Source organism: Astatotilapia calliptera, chromosome 10 (genome assembly GCF_964374335.1).
Source record: "Astatotilapia calliptera chromosome 10, fAstCal68.1, whole genome shotgun sequence".
Taxonomy (NCBI): Eukaryota; Metazoa; Chordata; class Actinopteri; order Cichliformes; family Cichlidae; genus Astatotilapia; species Astatotilapia calliptera.
In genome coordinates this window covers 16,344,291-16,359,100 of record NC_137431.1, presented here as the reverse complement: position 1 = coordinate 16,359,100, position 14,810 = coordinate 16,344,291, and the positions used below count along the sequence as shown (strand labels likewise).

Genomic DNA, 14,810 nt, shown 5'->3' with positions numbered 1-14,810 from the left:
AAATTTCAAATGCTTATGAAGTCAGGATACAAGAATCTGGAAAGCATCTGATTGGCAGCAGCTTAATTTTTCAGTATGACAATGATCCCAAATGCAGTAAAAGCATACTGCATTGAACTACACACTGGAAGAGTCATGGATTGGCCTCCCCAGAGCCTGAAACTCAATGTTATTGAAGCAGTGTGGTGTCATCGTGGCAGAGAATGAAATAAAAGGCAGCCAACAACCAACGAAGAACTTTGAATGTCCTTCAAGAAACCTGGAAGTATTCCTGAATACTACTTAAAGAAATTACAAGAAAGTTTTGCTAAGAGAGTTCAGGCTATCTTGAAGAATACAGGTAGTCATACCAAATATCCGGTTGTTCAGTCTGACGTCACTAGCCGTGTCTGGGTCTAAACTCCGTTGCAGGTCCATATATCAAACGATCACTGTGGCATTACTGAGAGTTGAAAAACTGTCTAAAGTCTTTCATCTTTAATAAAATGATCAGCGTTCTGCTCTACCAGGTGTAACAATTGAGTTTAACATCCAGGCATCCATGAAAACGGAATTTATGACATTTAACAGAGTTAGAAGTTAGCAGGGAGTTAGCTCGCTAGCTTCTATCTAAATACAATAAAGCATGTCCTGACTGCGGGGTTTTGGAAACAAATTAAAACATACAGCTTTCTTATCACTTCCAGCATAAATGAAGACAGAAAACTAAACAGCAGTGACGTTTGTAGGGTTACTGAAGTTTGGCTAGCTGGTATATAATGATGTGTTACGTGACCGCTGGCGACACAGCTATGTTAGCATAATATAAACAAGCTAACTTTTTTTCCACTCGATAAAAGTTAACGTGAGTTTTCTCGGTGGTCAGAAACAAATGTAATCGCATGGCAGGATGCTGTAAAAGGACCAAACTTCAGCCAGGAGAACAACTGAGATAATCCATCCACAATACAAAGTTAGTCATTCATATACTGCTGCATGGGCTGTAGTTACATCCTAAGGTTTTAAAAACTGAGCTTAAATAAATGATTAGCGGTAATAAAAGCCGAGGGAGGTCAACAGGGATCACTGACTGTTTTAGGAGCTTTTTGAGATCAAATAGAAGAAAATACATAGCATTAAACATGTTAACAACACAAAAGCCATATTAAACGCAGACTACTTTAGACCCGGAAGTAGGATTCGTCGCGTCATCACTGAACAACCGGATTACCACATTGACTTGTATAAACTCGGTTTTTATATACTGTCTTTCAATGTGTGTTTGGATATGTCAGTAAATCTCTGCACCTGTTTCCAATATTCCTAACAAAATTTAATGAAATGAGTGTCTCAGGACTTTTGCACAGTACTGCAGTTATGAGCATTCATTCACCCCGATGCCCTCCTGGATATTGATACTCTTCTATTTTCTTTTTTCTTATTTTCTTTTATTTCCAAACAAACCATAATCAGTGACAATGACTTTTTTTTTTTTTTGCTGTGTTATTTCTAGGCTTTTTCTCTGGGATTCTCTTTTCATACCCAGTCCTGTCACTAATTAACCTGATTACCTGTGCGATTTGTCCCCATGATTACACAATTTTCTAGTCTTATTTTGTGTAGAGTGCATATCATATAAGCTCTATTCGATACTGCCACTCTTTTGAATACTTCATTTGTGCTGCTTGTGCAGTATCTGTGTGCTAAGAGGTTGAATGGGTATGTTAGGCCCAGAAACAATTGTAGCTTCTTTTTAATATGTAATAGACATTAGCGGTTATTGATTGGGGTGTGAGCTTTGTTTCAGTCTTACCTGCATCAGTCAAGTTCCTCCACACCAAATTCGCTCCTCCACATCTTTATGGATCTTTCTTTGTGCACTGGTGCGCAGTCGTGTTGGAACAGGAACAAGCCATCTCCAAACTGTTCCACCAAAGTTGGGAGCATTTAAATTGTGCAATATGTCTTGGTGTGATTAAGCATTCAGTTTTATCTGTCATATGCAAGTTAGCACAGGGTCAACATTGCAATGAAATGTGTTTGACGAGCAGCAGTCACTCAGCAGCATGGTACAGTAGAAGAAAATATAATAGAATAAAATAAAATAATAAAAAAAAATAGAAAATTAGTAAAGAGCAAAATATTAGAGAGACGTGGTAAAAGAGAAAAGATAACTAAATATATATGTATCTATAAATATAAATATATGTACACTAGTGATTAAATAAGAAAATCTTGAAAAGAAATATGATGGGGGGGGGGGGGCAGATGGGATATTGCACAGGAATGAGCAGCAGAAAATTACAGTATTGCACTTTTTAAATATAAATATCAATAACAATAAAGTGACCAGTGCAGATTAAACAGAGTACTTGTGAAGCTGCAAGGTAGCTTCTGAGTGCGTCCTGTGTGTTGTGTGTGTTTAAGTGTTGTGGTTGAAGTGTCATATGGCTTGGTGGTAAAAACTGTTTTTCATTCAGAATTCCTCTCTCTGGAAATGAAGGGCAGAGCCCAACTCTTGAAAAACAACCCGACACTATAATCCTCCCTCCACCAAAATTCACACTTGGCACAATGCAGTCAAAAAAGTACTGTCCTCCTGGCAAACTGCCATACCCAGACTCATTGAAATGCCAGAAAGAGAAGTGTATTTCATCACTCCAGTCCAGTAGCAGTGTGCTTTATATAAGTCCATCTGACGTTTTGCATTACACTTGGTGATGTAGGGCTTGGATGCAGCTGCTCGGCCATGGAAACCCATTCCATTAAGCTTTCTACACACTGTTTTTGAGCTACCCTGAAGGCCACAGGAAGTTTGGATTGACTCTGCAGAAAGACCTCTGCGCTTCAGTATCCACTGGCCCGGGTCTGTGATTTTACATGACTGAGTTGCTGTTCCCAATCATTGACCCTTTGTTATAATATCACCATATAATATCAGCTGTTGGTGATATTATAACCAACAGTCAGCTGTTGGTGACTGAATATTTTTACAACTGGACATGTTGCACAAGTGGCATCCTATAATGGTATCGTGCTGGAATTCATTGAACTCCTGAGAGTGACCCGTTCTTTCACAAATGTTTGTAGAAGCAGTCTGCATGCCTAGGTGCTTGATGTTATACACCTGTGGCCATGAAAGTGATTGTAACACAAGAATTCAATCATTTGAATGGGTGAGTAAATACTTTTGGCAATATAGTGTATTATTTAAAGGATTTATTTCCACACTGTTTTTCATGTGATGATAGTCACTTTGCAGGTATTAGTAGAGCATCTATAACAGAAGGAACTATGGTTCTTTTGTATATTAGTATATGAGTCTTCGTGTTTTGTTTGTAAAGAAAAAACAGAGTTCAGACTAGAGGCTGTGATGTATTCCAGTGACACATAGCTTATTATTTATTATTCACTTCTGTCCTGAAAATAAACAGAGCCAGAGCAACAGTAAAAGACTATGTGACGATGATATTTCACTTACAGACATGTCAAATTTAGCATCACATATTTACAGTCAATCTTCAAGTTAAAAAAATGAGAGAATGATTTGAGGTCAGTAAGCTGCGATATACACCTCACAGTGCAACATGTAAATTAAGTCAAGAACAGGTTGAAAAACAAAAAGCTATCTGTGGGAAAACATCTGTTGCTTGATGCCCACATGATTTTCCTGTGAGGATTTGTAACCTACCTTGTTGCTCCAGTTAAGAAATCTCAGCTCTGAGCTGGTTAAAACACGATCTTTGTAACAAGACCTTTGTTAATCCTGCCAGATTCCCTCTCATTTGATATTGCTTCCAGCTTTCTGTGGATTTGCTCAGCAGTGCAGCACTGAGACGGGGTTTTTTTTCTCTCTACACAAGGTAGCACCAGTTTTAGAAAATAAGACCCCTGGTTTATGAGAAGATGTGCAACTAGGAAGGAATTTAACACTTACTATATGCAGCCATGACAAGTCAATATTTGGAAGTTAAAAATATCTCAGAAGTGTGGTGTAAAGTTCAGAGGAGCCAGTGGTGTGGGAGTGGAGTCATTGGCCCAGTTCAGAGTAAAGTTGGCCTTGCTCTGTGCACTCTCCTCTGGTACAGGGAAAGCAATATGACAAGCAACACCTATAATCAAAATAAGAAGCGAAACCAGTAAGGCGGTTCCCCGACGGAAAATCAGCTGTGTTGTAGAAAGCACCACTTTGGGTTTGGTGGTTTCGTTATGTTCAGTGTCCCTCTCAGATGGTGTTGCATTAGTATTGATGATGCCTGGCTCTTGAGCAGCTTTCATCTCCTGATCCAGGGTGTTGACAGGACTGTAGCCATCTGTTTTTGGAGCTTCTCCACCATCCGACTGGGCCTTCACAGTGCAAAGATGCAGTTAATGGATGTGTGAGTGGCTCCATTATGATATGACAAGATACAAAAAAACACGCTGTGTTGAAAGACTTACTGAGTCTGGGCAGACAGGACCATCCAGCAGCATCGCTTCATTGAGCCCTGTACCAGGAAGGTGTCCAGGTCCTACCAATAACTTCTTCCCAGCTCGCAGTTGAGCCTAAAACATGTCAGAGCGAGGTTCAAGAAGCAAATAAAAATCTGGTAACTCTTGGGTATAAATCCACAAAAGTAAACCACAATCTAAAAACAGATATAGTCCTCTGCTTTCTTCCTGCTGTTTTCAAACACATTACTACTCACCTGTCAGCTCTGGCATCGTTATACAATAATATGAATAATAATTATTATTAACCTTTATTTTACCAGGAAAAGTCTCATTGAGATTAAAAACCTCTTTTTCAAGGGAGTCCTGGCCAAGAGGCGACAACATGTTAAAATTACAAAGTTACATACATGTTATAAGTAACAAAATAATAATAAAAAAAACAAAAAATGTAAATAAAAAGAAACTGACAAAAACAAGGAGATTATATAGAGTTTATAGAGCTACTCTTGACAAACAAATGTGTTTGGCACAACCGGGCATTAAGATCTTTACTCTGCTCGCTAAAGCAGCCGGATGTGGCAGGTTTGTCTCCCTAGCCGGCTCAAACAGGCTACAGGTATTTGTTGTTGTTTGTTGTTTTCTCCCTAGCTCGCTCTCTCTTCTGTCTCGCTCGCCTGGGCGGAGCTCAATGTGTGGTGAGCCAAAACACCTGCAAGCGACTGCTCACCTGTGTCTCATTATTCCTGCCTCTCCCAGCCACCGTTCAAGATGGTGGCTCGGAGTTTCTTGTCGCTGGAACGTTAAACGACTATCGTTAGCGTTGCCCAGCTGTAAAATGATCTCCAGTGTTTCCTGCTTATCTTTCCTGGTGTTGATTCTCTCATCTGTCTCCGTACCTAGATTCCCTGGTTCCATCCTTATTTCGCGTCCCTGGACTACCTGAGTGTGAGTGTTAATTACAAGCATGGAGAGAAGTGAAGAGGAGTGTGTTGAGTGGCGTGGCAGAAGAGGAGCGTGTGTGGAATTTCCCTCACCATTCCCTGTGGCTGCCCTTCCCCTTTCCTCCCCTCAGTACTTGTATATAGCCACCCGGTTTGTTGTAAATAAACCTTTTGCACCTTTCTCCCTGTCTGCGCTTGAATCCGCTCAGTCCACTGTGGCAAGCTTATACACAAATAATTAAATGTATTAGTATGTGGGATATGTGAGAGTACATATTGTCTTTTATGTCTTATCTATTTTTTTGAAAGTAAGAAAAAATTAAAGCTAAACAAAAAAAAGAAAAAGTTCTAAGAATAAAATTAAAATAACGATATACAGATAAAAAAACTTACTGACAGACCTCCAAAGATTTAACTCAGAAATGTCACCTGTTACATTCATACTTTTTTTTTGGAAGATTGAAATAATATCTATGCTTTTAGAGAAAGATATGAGCGTCTTACCTTCTGAGTGACTTTTTTCCAGTTAATTTTAAAGATCAGAACCAGAAATAACACTGTCTCGAGGGAAAGGCATACAAGTAGGCCCAGCCACAAACCTGAAAGGAGGAACAGAAATTCAAACAAACACATCAAGAAATAGTCTAGCTATCAAGCTATCAAACTGCTTATACCAATGGTCTTTAAAGACACAGCCAAGCTGACAGTCGACTCTGCTTATTCACAGCTGTAGACTATGAGTCCATATGCTCGTATAAAGTAGAGACAGCACACCTAGACTGTGCTTCCATGTTCGGATGCTGTGCCTGTGTACAGAATTTCCAACTATCTTTGCAATCCCATGGTACTTGAATTGTTTTATTTTATTTTTGTGACAACCACTATGAAAGCCATGAGTACCATTCACAGAGAGTTGGGGAATGGCTGCAATCACAGCATTGTAAGATGGTGAACGATGTACCCTTAGGCCCCCTCCTCGATTCAGAGATGGTCTTTCCCTTTTCACGTAAATGGCCTCCTTGACTCTGCGCTCAAACCAGCGTTCCTCCCTGTCCAGGATGCGTACATCCTCATCATTGCAGGAGTGTCAAGAGTGTCTTTGATTAATGGTCATGACAATTTGCACATTAAGGATCCAGGAACTGACCTCACAGCTCATTGTTCACTCAGTGGTGCTAGTTTCAGTCAGTATGCAAAGATACTGTTTATAAGGTTGGGGAAACCTGCAGTCAGCTGAGACTGAAGAAGTCACTTGGTTGAGTGACAAAATGTTTCTCCCACTGAAAACACTATGTCCAGATGAACAGAATCAACTTTTTGGGGTCAAAAAAAGTCTCCTTCAAAAATTTTAAAAATCCTACAGACTGCACAAAAAAGTGAAAAAGTGTTAGTGTACACAAACAGACACACTTGATTAAAAGTTCACATCCCTGATGTACATTAGGATAATCAGATTTATTTACAATACTGTGCAAAAGTCATGAGTCCCACACTGCTTTAATAATATTGCGGGCTGATAGTGCTTCACTGTGTACTTTTCTGTCCAGATATCCTTTTATTGCATTGTCAGAGTGTTTGGGATCATTGTCGTGTTGAAAAATTAAGCTGCTGGCAAGATGGCACTGCACTGTGAATCATAATCTGATGGCATTTTTTTGCGTTCATAATTCCATTAATTTTGATCAGATATGTTTAAGAACACTTTAAAAATTACAAGTCTCACTCCTTGAAAGCAAAAATTAAGAAATGAGAAATTTGCACAATACTGTATAATATTTAATTGTGTGTTGTGTGCAACTGTTTTTAAGTGAATGAGAATTTAATTTAATCAGCTTGGATTAAAAAAAAGAAACATAAATAATTAATAATATTTTTTTGAAAGTTAATCATATCTATATCCATCCAGTTTTACACATCAAGGTTTTTCAGCTCTTGTGGAAAATGTTACAAAACAGCTGTTGAGGTGAAGAGTGTGACCTATAGCTGGCTCTTTATCAGACTGATACTAAAGGCTGGGTTATACAACTAAATCCTAAATCAACAGCAGCTGAAGTGCATTGTGGGTAATGGGATATCTTAGTATTAAAAATGATCAGACTGCAAAACTAATCGTAAATAATTGAAATCCAGTTACATGTAGTTACATTTAGAAACCCAGTGTTGCTGCCTACAGGCTCTTATGTGCCGGCTTAAGTGCCACTGGTGAAAAATCTTGGTATCAGACATTGTTATCGGCTGTTTTATTACTTGTCTCACTCTAATGTCATATGACCTCTGTCAAATTGTGCATTCTCCATTGTGTATTTTGTGTTCCTTGTCTCTGTGCCAAATTATCTTTGCATTGAGAATTCCTGCCTTTTCTTCTCCATGAAGCTCTATCTGTGAGTCTGAACCTACCTGGTATCCTGGTTTTTGTCCTTGCTCTTCCCTGTCAGACTTGGTTTGCCTGTTCTGATCAACTTCCTGAGTGCACCTGACTGTCTCTTGCCTGAAGTAAAGACTGCATCTCGGGGCTTTGAAGCCTATTTCAAAACTTTTTTTCATGTTATGCCGTTGAGTCCTTTGATTTTGACTTATCAGTCCACCCATCTATTTTCTTAATCATTTATCCAACTACAGTCACCAGGAGTCTGCACCTTATCCCAGGTGACTTTGTTAAAGGGGCTTGAGTACACCCTGGCTAACACAGGGCTAACAGTCACATCCACACCTACACCCTTGACCTAACATGAAAGATTTTAGGCTGTGGCAGCCGAAAGCCCTCACAGGCAAAGAGGGAACATGCAAACTTGTAAAAAAAAAAATTTTAAAAAAAGAGCTATGAATACCAAACCTTCTTGCTGTGAGGCAAAAGTGAAAACGTGTGCACCACTACAGCAACTTATAGCTTGTCTGTAGAAAGATGCCTACAATAGAATAAAAGTATTACCTAATATCCTCAGGTTGGCATAAAACATCAAAGCTATTCCTACTGGCAGGCCGATGAGGTAGTAACCCAACAGGTTGGAGATGGCAGCAATTTTCTGCATCCCAGATCCTACAAGAATTCCTGAGCAGACACACTGAAATGGAACACAGAATAAAAGGAAACAAAGTTGAGGGTTTGATTTGATCAAGCAGACAACCAGCTCTCGGAACTAGTCTTTGTAAAGTGAGATGAGAACATAGTTTTTTGTTGTGTAAAGGCATACCAGAAGTGAATCAAAGAACTGTACAAAAATGTGCACTGTGAGGTTTTCAGACACGGTCGCCACAATTTCACTGCAGAGAGCAGAAAAAGAGCATTAAAACAGTGTTATGATAATATTTTACAGGCTTGAATGTGTGTGTTGCTGTAATACTCACACATCAGAGGTAAATATGAAGGCAACAACTGACTTACAGCTTGCAAAACCAATACCCTGGCAAACAGCAAGCGTTCCTATAGAGAAAATGCATATAAGTCCATGTGTCCTTATTTTATCATGTATTACATATGTTTGAATTTTCAAAGAAATGTTTAAATATCCTAATACCCGACAGAAATAGGGTCACTTTGCAGGTGAGCAAAGCTCTGGTGGTGTCCCCGGCCCCCAGAGCATTCCCAACACGCACACAAGCAGCTGCATGGATACCTAAAGGAATCTACAAGGTCCAGACCAGAGTAAGCATTTTTCCCAAATTGCAGAAGTGCTGTTAAATAATAAGATGACTGTGTTCAACTAAGTAAATGGCTGATCCGTACCATGTATGCAATGGTTCCTATTTCATTCAGCACATGCTGAGCAGCAAGATCCACCTCACCAAGTAAACCTGACATGATTTAGAGAGATTCATGAAAGGTTTTGCTGCTGTGCACGAATGCGACATTTTTACACAAACTTTTGAGACAAAGATTTTACAGTGAGGTAAGATCTTGTGAATTAAACTTTTCCATTTTCCATGATGATTTTTTTGCAAAAAAAAAAAAGTGAAAACCAGGACATTATCTGGGGAGATAACCTCAAAGAAGATGGGAGAATTGCAAAGTAGTAAATATATTTTAACAGCATTTCGACTGTAATAATTTACAATATCGCTGATACTGAACAGATTCTAACCGGAAATATCAGGCCACTGATTAGAGTATAGATTTTTGTTTACAGAAAGATAAGACAACCCTGGTAAACATTTTAGTGCATTTTTGAGAAAGGTTTAAGATTTAATCGTTATTATTAAATCACTGAAACATAACCCCTTCATCAGAATTTACTATTTTATCATATTTAACCCTTTGCTTCCTTTACATGTAGATCTATCAGTATTGCATATGCACTCCTCCCCAACTCTGCTCACCTCCAGCATGAGCATGCTCATCTCTGTTCAGTCACCCTAATTCTAATCTATGCTGCATAGTGTAATATTGGATTAATAGAAGAACAAAAACAACCAGAAGCACCAACAGTAATATCAAGGTCAAGTTATCACACAGTTAATGATATGCTGCTAATGATAGATAAATCTTTTTCCTAGAAACCAGTTATAACAACTTAGCCTAAACCAGCAAGATTATGCACTCTTTCTTTAGATTTGTTCCATATGAAACCCTGGAAGTTTGAATCTGGGTTTTTGAGACATGATCACTGTATTTTTGTGACTTGTGCACAGCAGAGATGTTCTGTCATAGTGATAACTGCTAGGTTAAAAGGAAAAAAATAGCTTGATTTTTGTTTTCTTCTTGAGAAAATAAGTGTAAAATGAGTGTGTGTAATCGGCCGTTTACGTGCATGTTTGTTTGTCTGGCAAATAACACTGACCAGCGAGAAAACTGCCAATCTCCCAGAGCCACCATTCAAAGTAGACCATAAGTAAACTTGGAACAGCCAGCTTCATGTAAGAGCCCCATTCCTGCAGACATTCAGTGGACCAACCTGTAAGGTTTACAGAAAACTCAATTCAGTAAAACTAATGTCTGAAAAGCTGTATCATTCACTTTGTGTTATTCATGTGTAGCACTCACCTCCCCATGTCTTCTGATGGAGCTTCCTTATTCTGATGTAGCCGTACAGCAGCAGGCAGAGGGTGATCTGAGCGAGGCTGTTAGCGATTGCTGATCCACTGAAAACACAGATGATAAAACGTATTTATACCTGTGGTTGCCAGAGGAATGACCACTAACAAACAACATTAACAAACACAGGAATACGCTGAGGAGGCATGGACCAAAAAACTAACAGAAAGACTGTGGTTTGGCACACTAGGTTTCTCATGAGCTGAGGAAAGACTTTTCACAATTAGTAGGAGTGAGTGCTTGGTAAATGTGAGGGATAGGAGAAACAGGGCCCAGACTGAGGCCTGGGTTGAGTCATCTGCCTGATGAATCAAATGTTTTTCCAGCTGGAATAACTCCTGTCAGAGAACTTTCTTCTTCCTTTGCCCTACACTGCCCCCCTCACTTAAATAAATTTCAAAAATAATAAACATCAGTGCACTGCTGACTCACATTTAACAGAAAACAAATTTTCTTCTCCTCTCAGTCCCCTCTTTGGACAACAGTGTAGTGAACATGGCAGTGACAGAGGGCTTTTTTCTGTTTTATTCATAGATTGTATCTGTTATTCCACCATCAAAAAGTACATAAAAATGAAAAGGGAAAATGAGGCAGTGTGACACACTTACATGATGCCCAAATTGAGGGTGAAGATCAAGACGTAGTTGAAGCCCAAGTTTAAAACATTCGCTATTCCCGCTGTGTACATCTGTGGCAATATGATCCCCTGAAAGATTTTTTTTTTAAAAGACATGATTAGCAATCCAGTATGCAGAGCCACCATTCCTTCGGCAAGAGTATTTATTTACTTAAATTACTTTACTATTTTCCCAAAGACAAATTCAGGTAAGTGTAGCACACTGGTGGAAACTAGAATAAGACATTATCTCACTGAAACTGCACATTAGCTGCTTATGATGTATTTGGTGCTAAAAAAAAAAAAAAATAGACCTGACAGTTGAACTAGACAAAAGGGGGACAATATAGGATTTCAAAAAAATTTCATAGTATGTGCATGATTACATTTCTGTCACAGAAAATCACAAGTCTGAACCTTAAAAGGGCGCTTTACGATGTTATATATAATATTGTGCTAACATTAGCTGATAGTGTGGGTAAACAGCTGGAATGGCACAACATGGCACAGTGTCTATATATGCATATATATACAAATATACATATAAATATCTGAATATTTATATATTATTCCCCTCTTGCTCCTGTGGGCAGTCTTTATTTTTCAAGCTCGGGTCCTCTAGCAGAGGCCTGGGAGCTGGAAGTTCCTGCACAGTATATTTGCTGTTCTTAGGACTGCACTCTTCTACACACCAATCTCAGATGTTGTTACTGGGAACTGCTGGAGCCACTTGCCTAGCTTGAGTCCCTGCACCGAGTGCTCCGGCAATCACTGGGACCACGGAAACTTTCACGATCCACATTGTCTCAAGTTCTTCTCAGGAAGATGTGGTGTTCCCTTCTGGTAGTTCCAACCCCTCAGTTCTAACTACTTTCCCTCTCTTTGTTTCCATCCGACTACACTTCTCCAGTCCGAATGACACTCCGATCTTGTTGCTGTACATCATGGTGGAAAGCCCAGCAGCACCTCCATTTCTTGAGGATTCTGAGATGGAACCGGCTGCAGACTGACCTACTAGTGTCCTACTGAGCCACAATTGAGAGTGTGCTGGTGCACGCCATCGCCATGTGGTACGCTGGTTGAACAACAGCTGATAAGAAGAGACTCCAAAATGTCACCAGAATTGCAGAGAAGGTAATCGGTTGTCCACTCCCCTCCCTGGAGTGCATTGCCAGCTCTGGATGTCGCTCCAGGGCCTGGGCAATTTTAAAAGACCACTTCCATCCTAACCACCACCTATTTAACATCATGCCCTCTGGAGAAAGGTTCAGATCCATCAGATGCAACACCAACAGACTAAAGATCAGCTTCTTCCCGTGGGCTGACAGAAGTCTCAATGCACCAGAACACTGACACCACACTGACACACTTCTGCAGTCTTCCCCTTTGTTTACTTATGGTAACCTTGAGTGTGTGTACGTGTGCATGGGAGGGTGGGTGTGTGTGGACGTGGGTATGCACGTGCAAGCAGACCTCTCCCATACAGTCATTCTGTTTTTGCTATTGACAATTTCCTGCGCAATATCTTGGTAAATGTGCAATAATAATAATCCTACCTTTTTTTTCTAACACGAAGATGCCTGTTCATCTTCGTGGCTATGATGGCTGACAGGAGCTTCCATTTGGTACTGAGGCAGATTATTGGCCGGTAGTTGGATGGGATTGGTCCCTTTTGGGGATCCTTGGGAATCAGGACTGTCTGGCCTTCAGTTAGCCATTACGGGTGTCTCTTGTTCATTCGCAGCTGATTTATTTGTGCTGCCAGTTATTCAGACTGGAGATTCATTCTTGGATGTTTGCACTATGATGGTTATTGGCCCCTGTTCAGAGAGGTTGCTGTGGTCTGCAACCTCTGGTTTATTCTCCTGGTATACCTCTTCAAGTGCTTGCTGTACTTCTTAGTAAAAGGAGAAGGAGGATATCTCCTTCGTAGATACCACACTTAACAACATAACAACATGACCTTTCTGTTTTAGTTTCCCCTGGAAGGTGTCTGACTCCTACACACCAGAAGCATACTTGTTTCATCTCATGAACCTACCTGGTTTTGCAGGTAGGCAACCTGCAGCTGGTACAGAAACATAGCCTGTAGCAGAAAGAAAGACAACATGAATTTAGTTGTTTGTTTGTTTTTTACTAAATTAAATTGGCAGTAATAATTCTCAAACATGAGGGTTAAACAACTCAATACTAGTGCGCTTACTAAACTGCTGCATGTGTGTTACTAAATGCAGATGTTGAAACACTGCAGCTGATAAGTACACAATAACTAATAATCTCAGTCAAGGTTAGGAAGTAAGTGAACTAAGTCTCAGTCTCAGTTCATTAAACTCACTGGAACAGCTGGTAGAAATGCCATCACATATATCTGGGCAATTCTGAAAGGGAAGCAAACAAAATGATATTCATTTAGTGAAGCAAACATAAAGACAATCATTCAAGTTTGCAAAAAGTGCATCTGTAAATTCATTCATTGTGGGAAAGTGCATCAGCACTGTCTTCACATTACATCAGTTTTCAATCGTAGTCCCTTGAAATCAAATTTAATTTAATCTCATACAAATTTACTCAGAAACTCTGAAAACACATATAAAGCTGAAGTTTTCTAAGCACAGAATAGTATTAGTACTGCTGATAAAAATGCCAACAACAGAACTAAAAATATAGATTTGTATTCCTTTTTTTCCAGTTATATATTCAAAGATGCTACATCAGCTTTAAAAACCATGATTTTACCTCGCCACCTCTTCCTCTTGGTGCATGAGGATCAGTAGGCTGTAAGAGTTCATGATAATAGCCCAACATGGCAGGCAAAACGCCAGCAGGATCAGTGAACTCCTTTGAAGAATCACTCCAACACGTTTCATGTTTTTACTGCCAAAAGTCTGCAAAACACAAACAATGCTAATGGGAACTGGATTTGACTCCATAGTGAAATTATAACCTTCCCGTGGATAAAACCGCTGCAACAATAATACACACGCACAGTGTGGTTTGCTCACCTGAGAGATGAGTGTATCACAAGCCAAGGCAAGGCCATGGCCTGTTGCAACTGTGGTCGAATTAACGGTCTGAGAGGTGAAGAATAAAAAAAGCCACACTTTAGTAAACAGTTCATACATTCATTATGTCCAAAACTTGAAGTTGTATTATAAATAAATTTAAGATCATGGGTTGCTGTCACCTTCAAATTATTCTTAAATTAAAAATGTATTACACTTCAACCTTTGACAATCAAAATACGTATCAAGTCAAAGAGAGGCAGTTTTGCACACCAAGATGAAAGTTGGGTTAATGTTGCATCAAACTGAAATGTGTCATGTACTCCATTCCTTTGTATATTTTATGCCACAAAGCAGCATAAAATATAAAATGAGACCAGATCTTGAGATGGAGTCACACCATCCATTCTGGCAACACCCGTCTTCAAACACAGACTTCACTTTGAGCTTACTTACATTATACAGTAGTCTTAAATGATTGTGAAGCTACTGAGTGGACAAATTGGTCCACAGACAGAAAACACCTGGAAAGGTACTGAAAAGCACCCAAGAGCTGTTCCCACTATTTTAAAATGGTGACACATACGAACACAGAAAGAGAGAGAGACAGACTCACAATATAAAAACAATAGGGGCGAATCGTGGCTCAAAGAGTTGGCAGTTCGTCTTGTAACCGGAAGGTTGCCGGTTCGAGCCCCGGCTCGGACAGTCTCGGTCGTTGTGTCTTTGGGCAAGACACTTCACCTGCCGCCTACTGGTGATGGCCACAGGGCCCGGTGGTGCAATATGGCAGCCTCGCCTCTGTCAGT

General features: G+C 39.8%; 1 protein-coding gene across 1 annotated transcript in view; it reads right to left on the bottom strand.

Annotated features, from left to right (window-relative positions):
* Nucleotides 1-3,353: 3,353 nt before the first annotated feature.
* The window catches only part of slc47a1 (solute carrier family 47 member 1), a 24,379-nt gene continuing 12,922 nt past the window's right edge, over nucleotides 3,354-14,810 (bottom strand). Inside the window, exons 4-18 of the mRNA XM_026181750.2 lie at nucleotides 14,002-14,070; nucleotides 13,736-13,884; nucleotides 13,335-13,377; nucleotides 13,041-13,085; nucleotides 10,992-11,089; nucleotides 10,333-10,430; nucleotides 10,130-10,243; nucleotides 9,079-9,146; nucleotides 8,870-8,978; nucleotides 8,700-8,775; nucleotides 8,546-8,615; nucleotides 8,284-8,416; nucleotides 5,859-5,953; nucleotides 4,420-4,524; nucleotides 3,354-4,326 (exon numbers count right to left, since the gene is read on the bottom strand). Coding sequence (XP_026037535.2) covers nucleotides 3,961-4,326; nucleotides 4,420-4,524; nucleotides 5,859-5,953; nucleotides 8,284-8,416; nucleotides 8,546-8,615; nucleotides 8,700-8,775; nucleotides 8,870-8,978; nucleotides 9,079-9,146; nucleotides 10,130-10,243; nucleotides 10,333-10,430; nucleotides 10,992-11,089; nucleotides 13,041-13,085; nucleotides 13,335-13,377; nucleotides 13,736-13,884; nucleotides 14,002-14,070 — 1,638 coding nt within the window. The 3' untranslated portion in view covers nucleotides 3,354-3,960. The remainder of the gene's footprint in view (nucleotides 4,327-4,419; nucleotides 4,525-5,858; nucleotides 5,954-8,283; nucleotides 8,417-8,545; nucleotides 8,616-8,699; nucleotides 8,776-8,869; nucleotides 8,979-9,078; nucleotides 9,147-10,129; nucleotides 10,244-10,332; nucleotides 10,431-10,991; nucleotides 11,090-13,040; nucleotides 13,086-13,334; nucleotides 13,378-13,735; nucleotides 13,885-14,001; nucleotides 14,071-14,810) is intronic.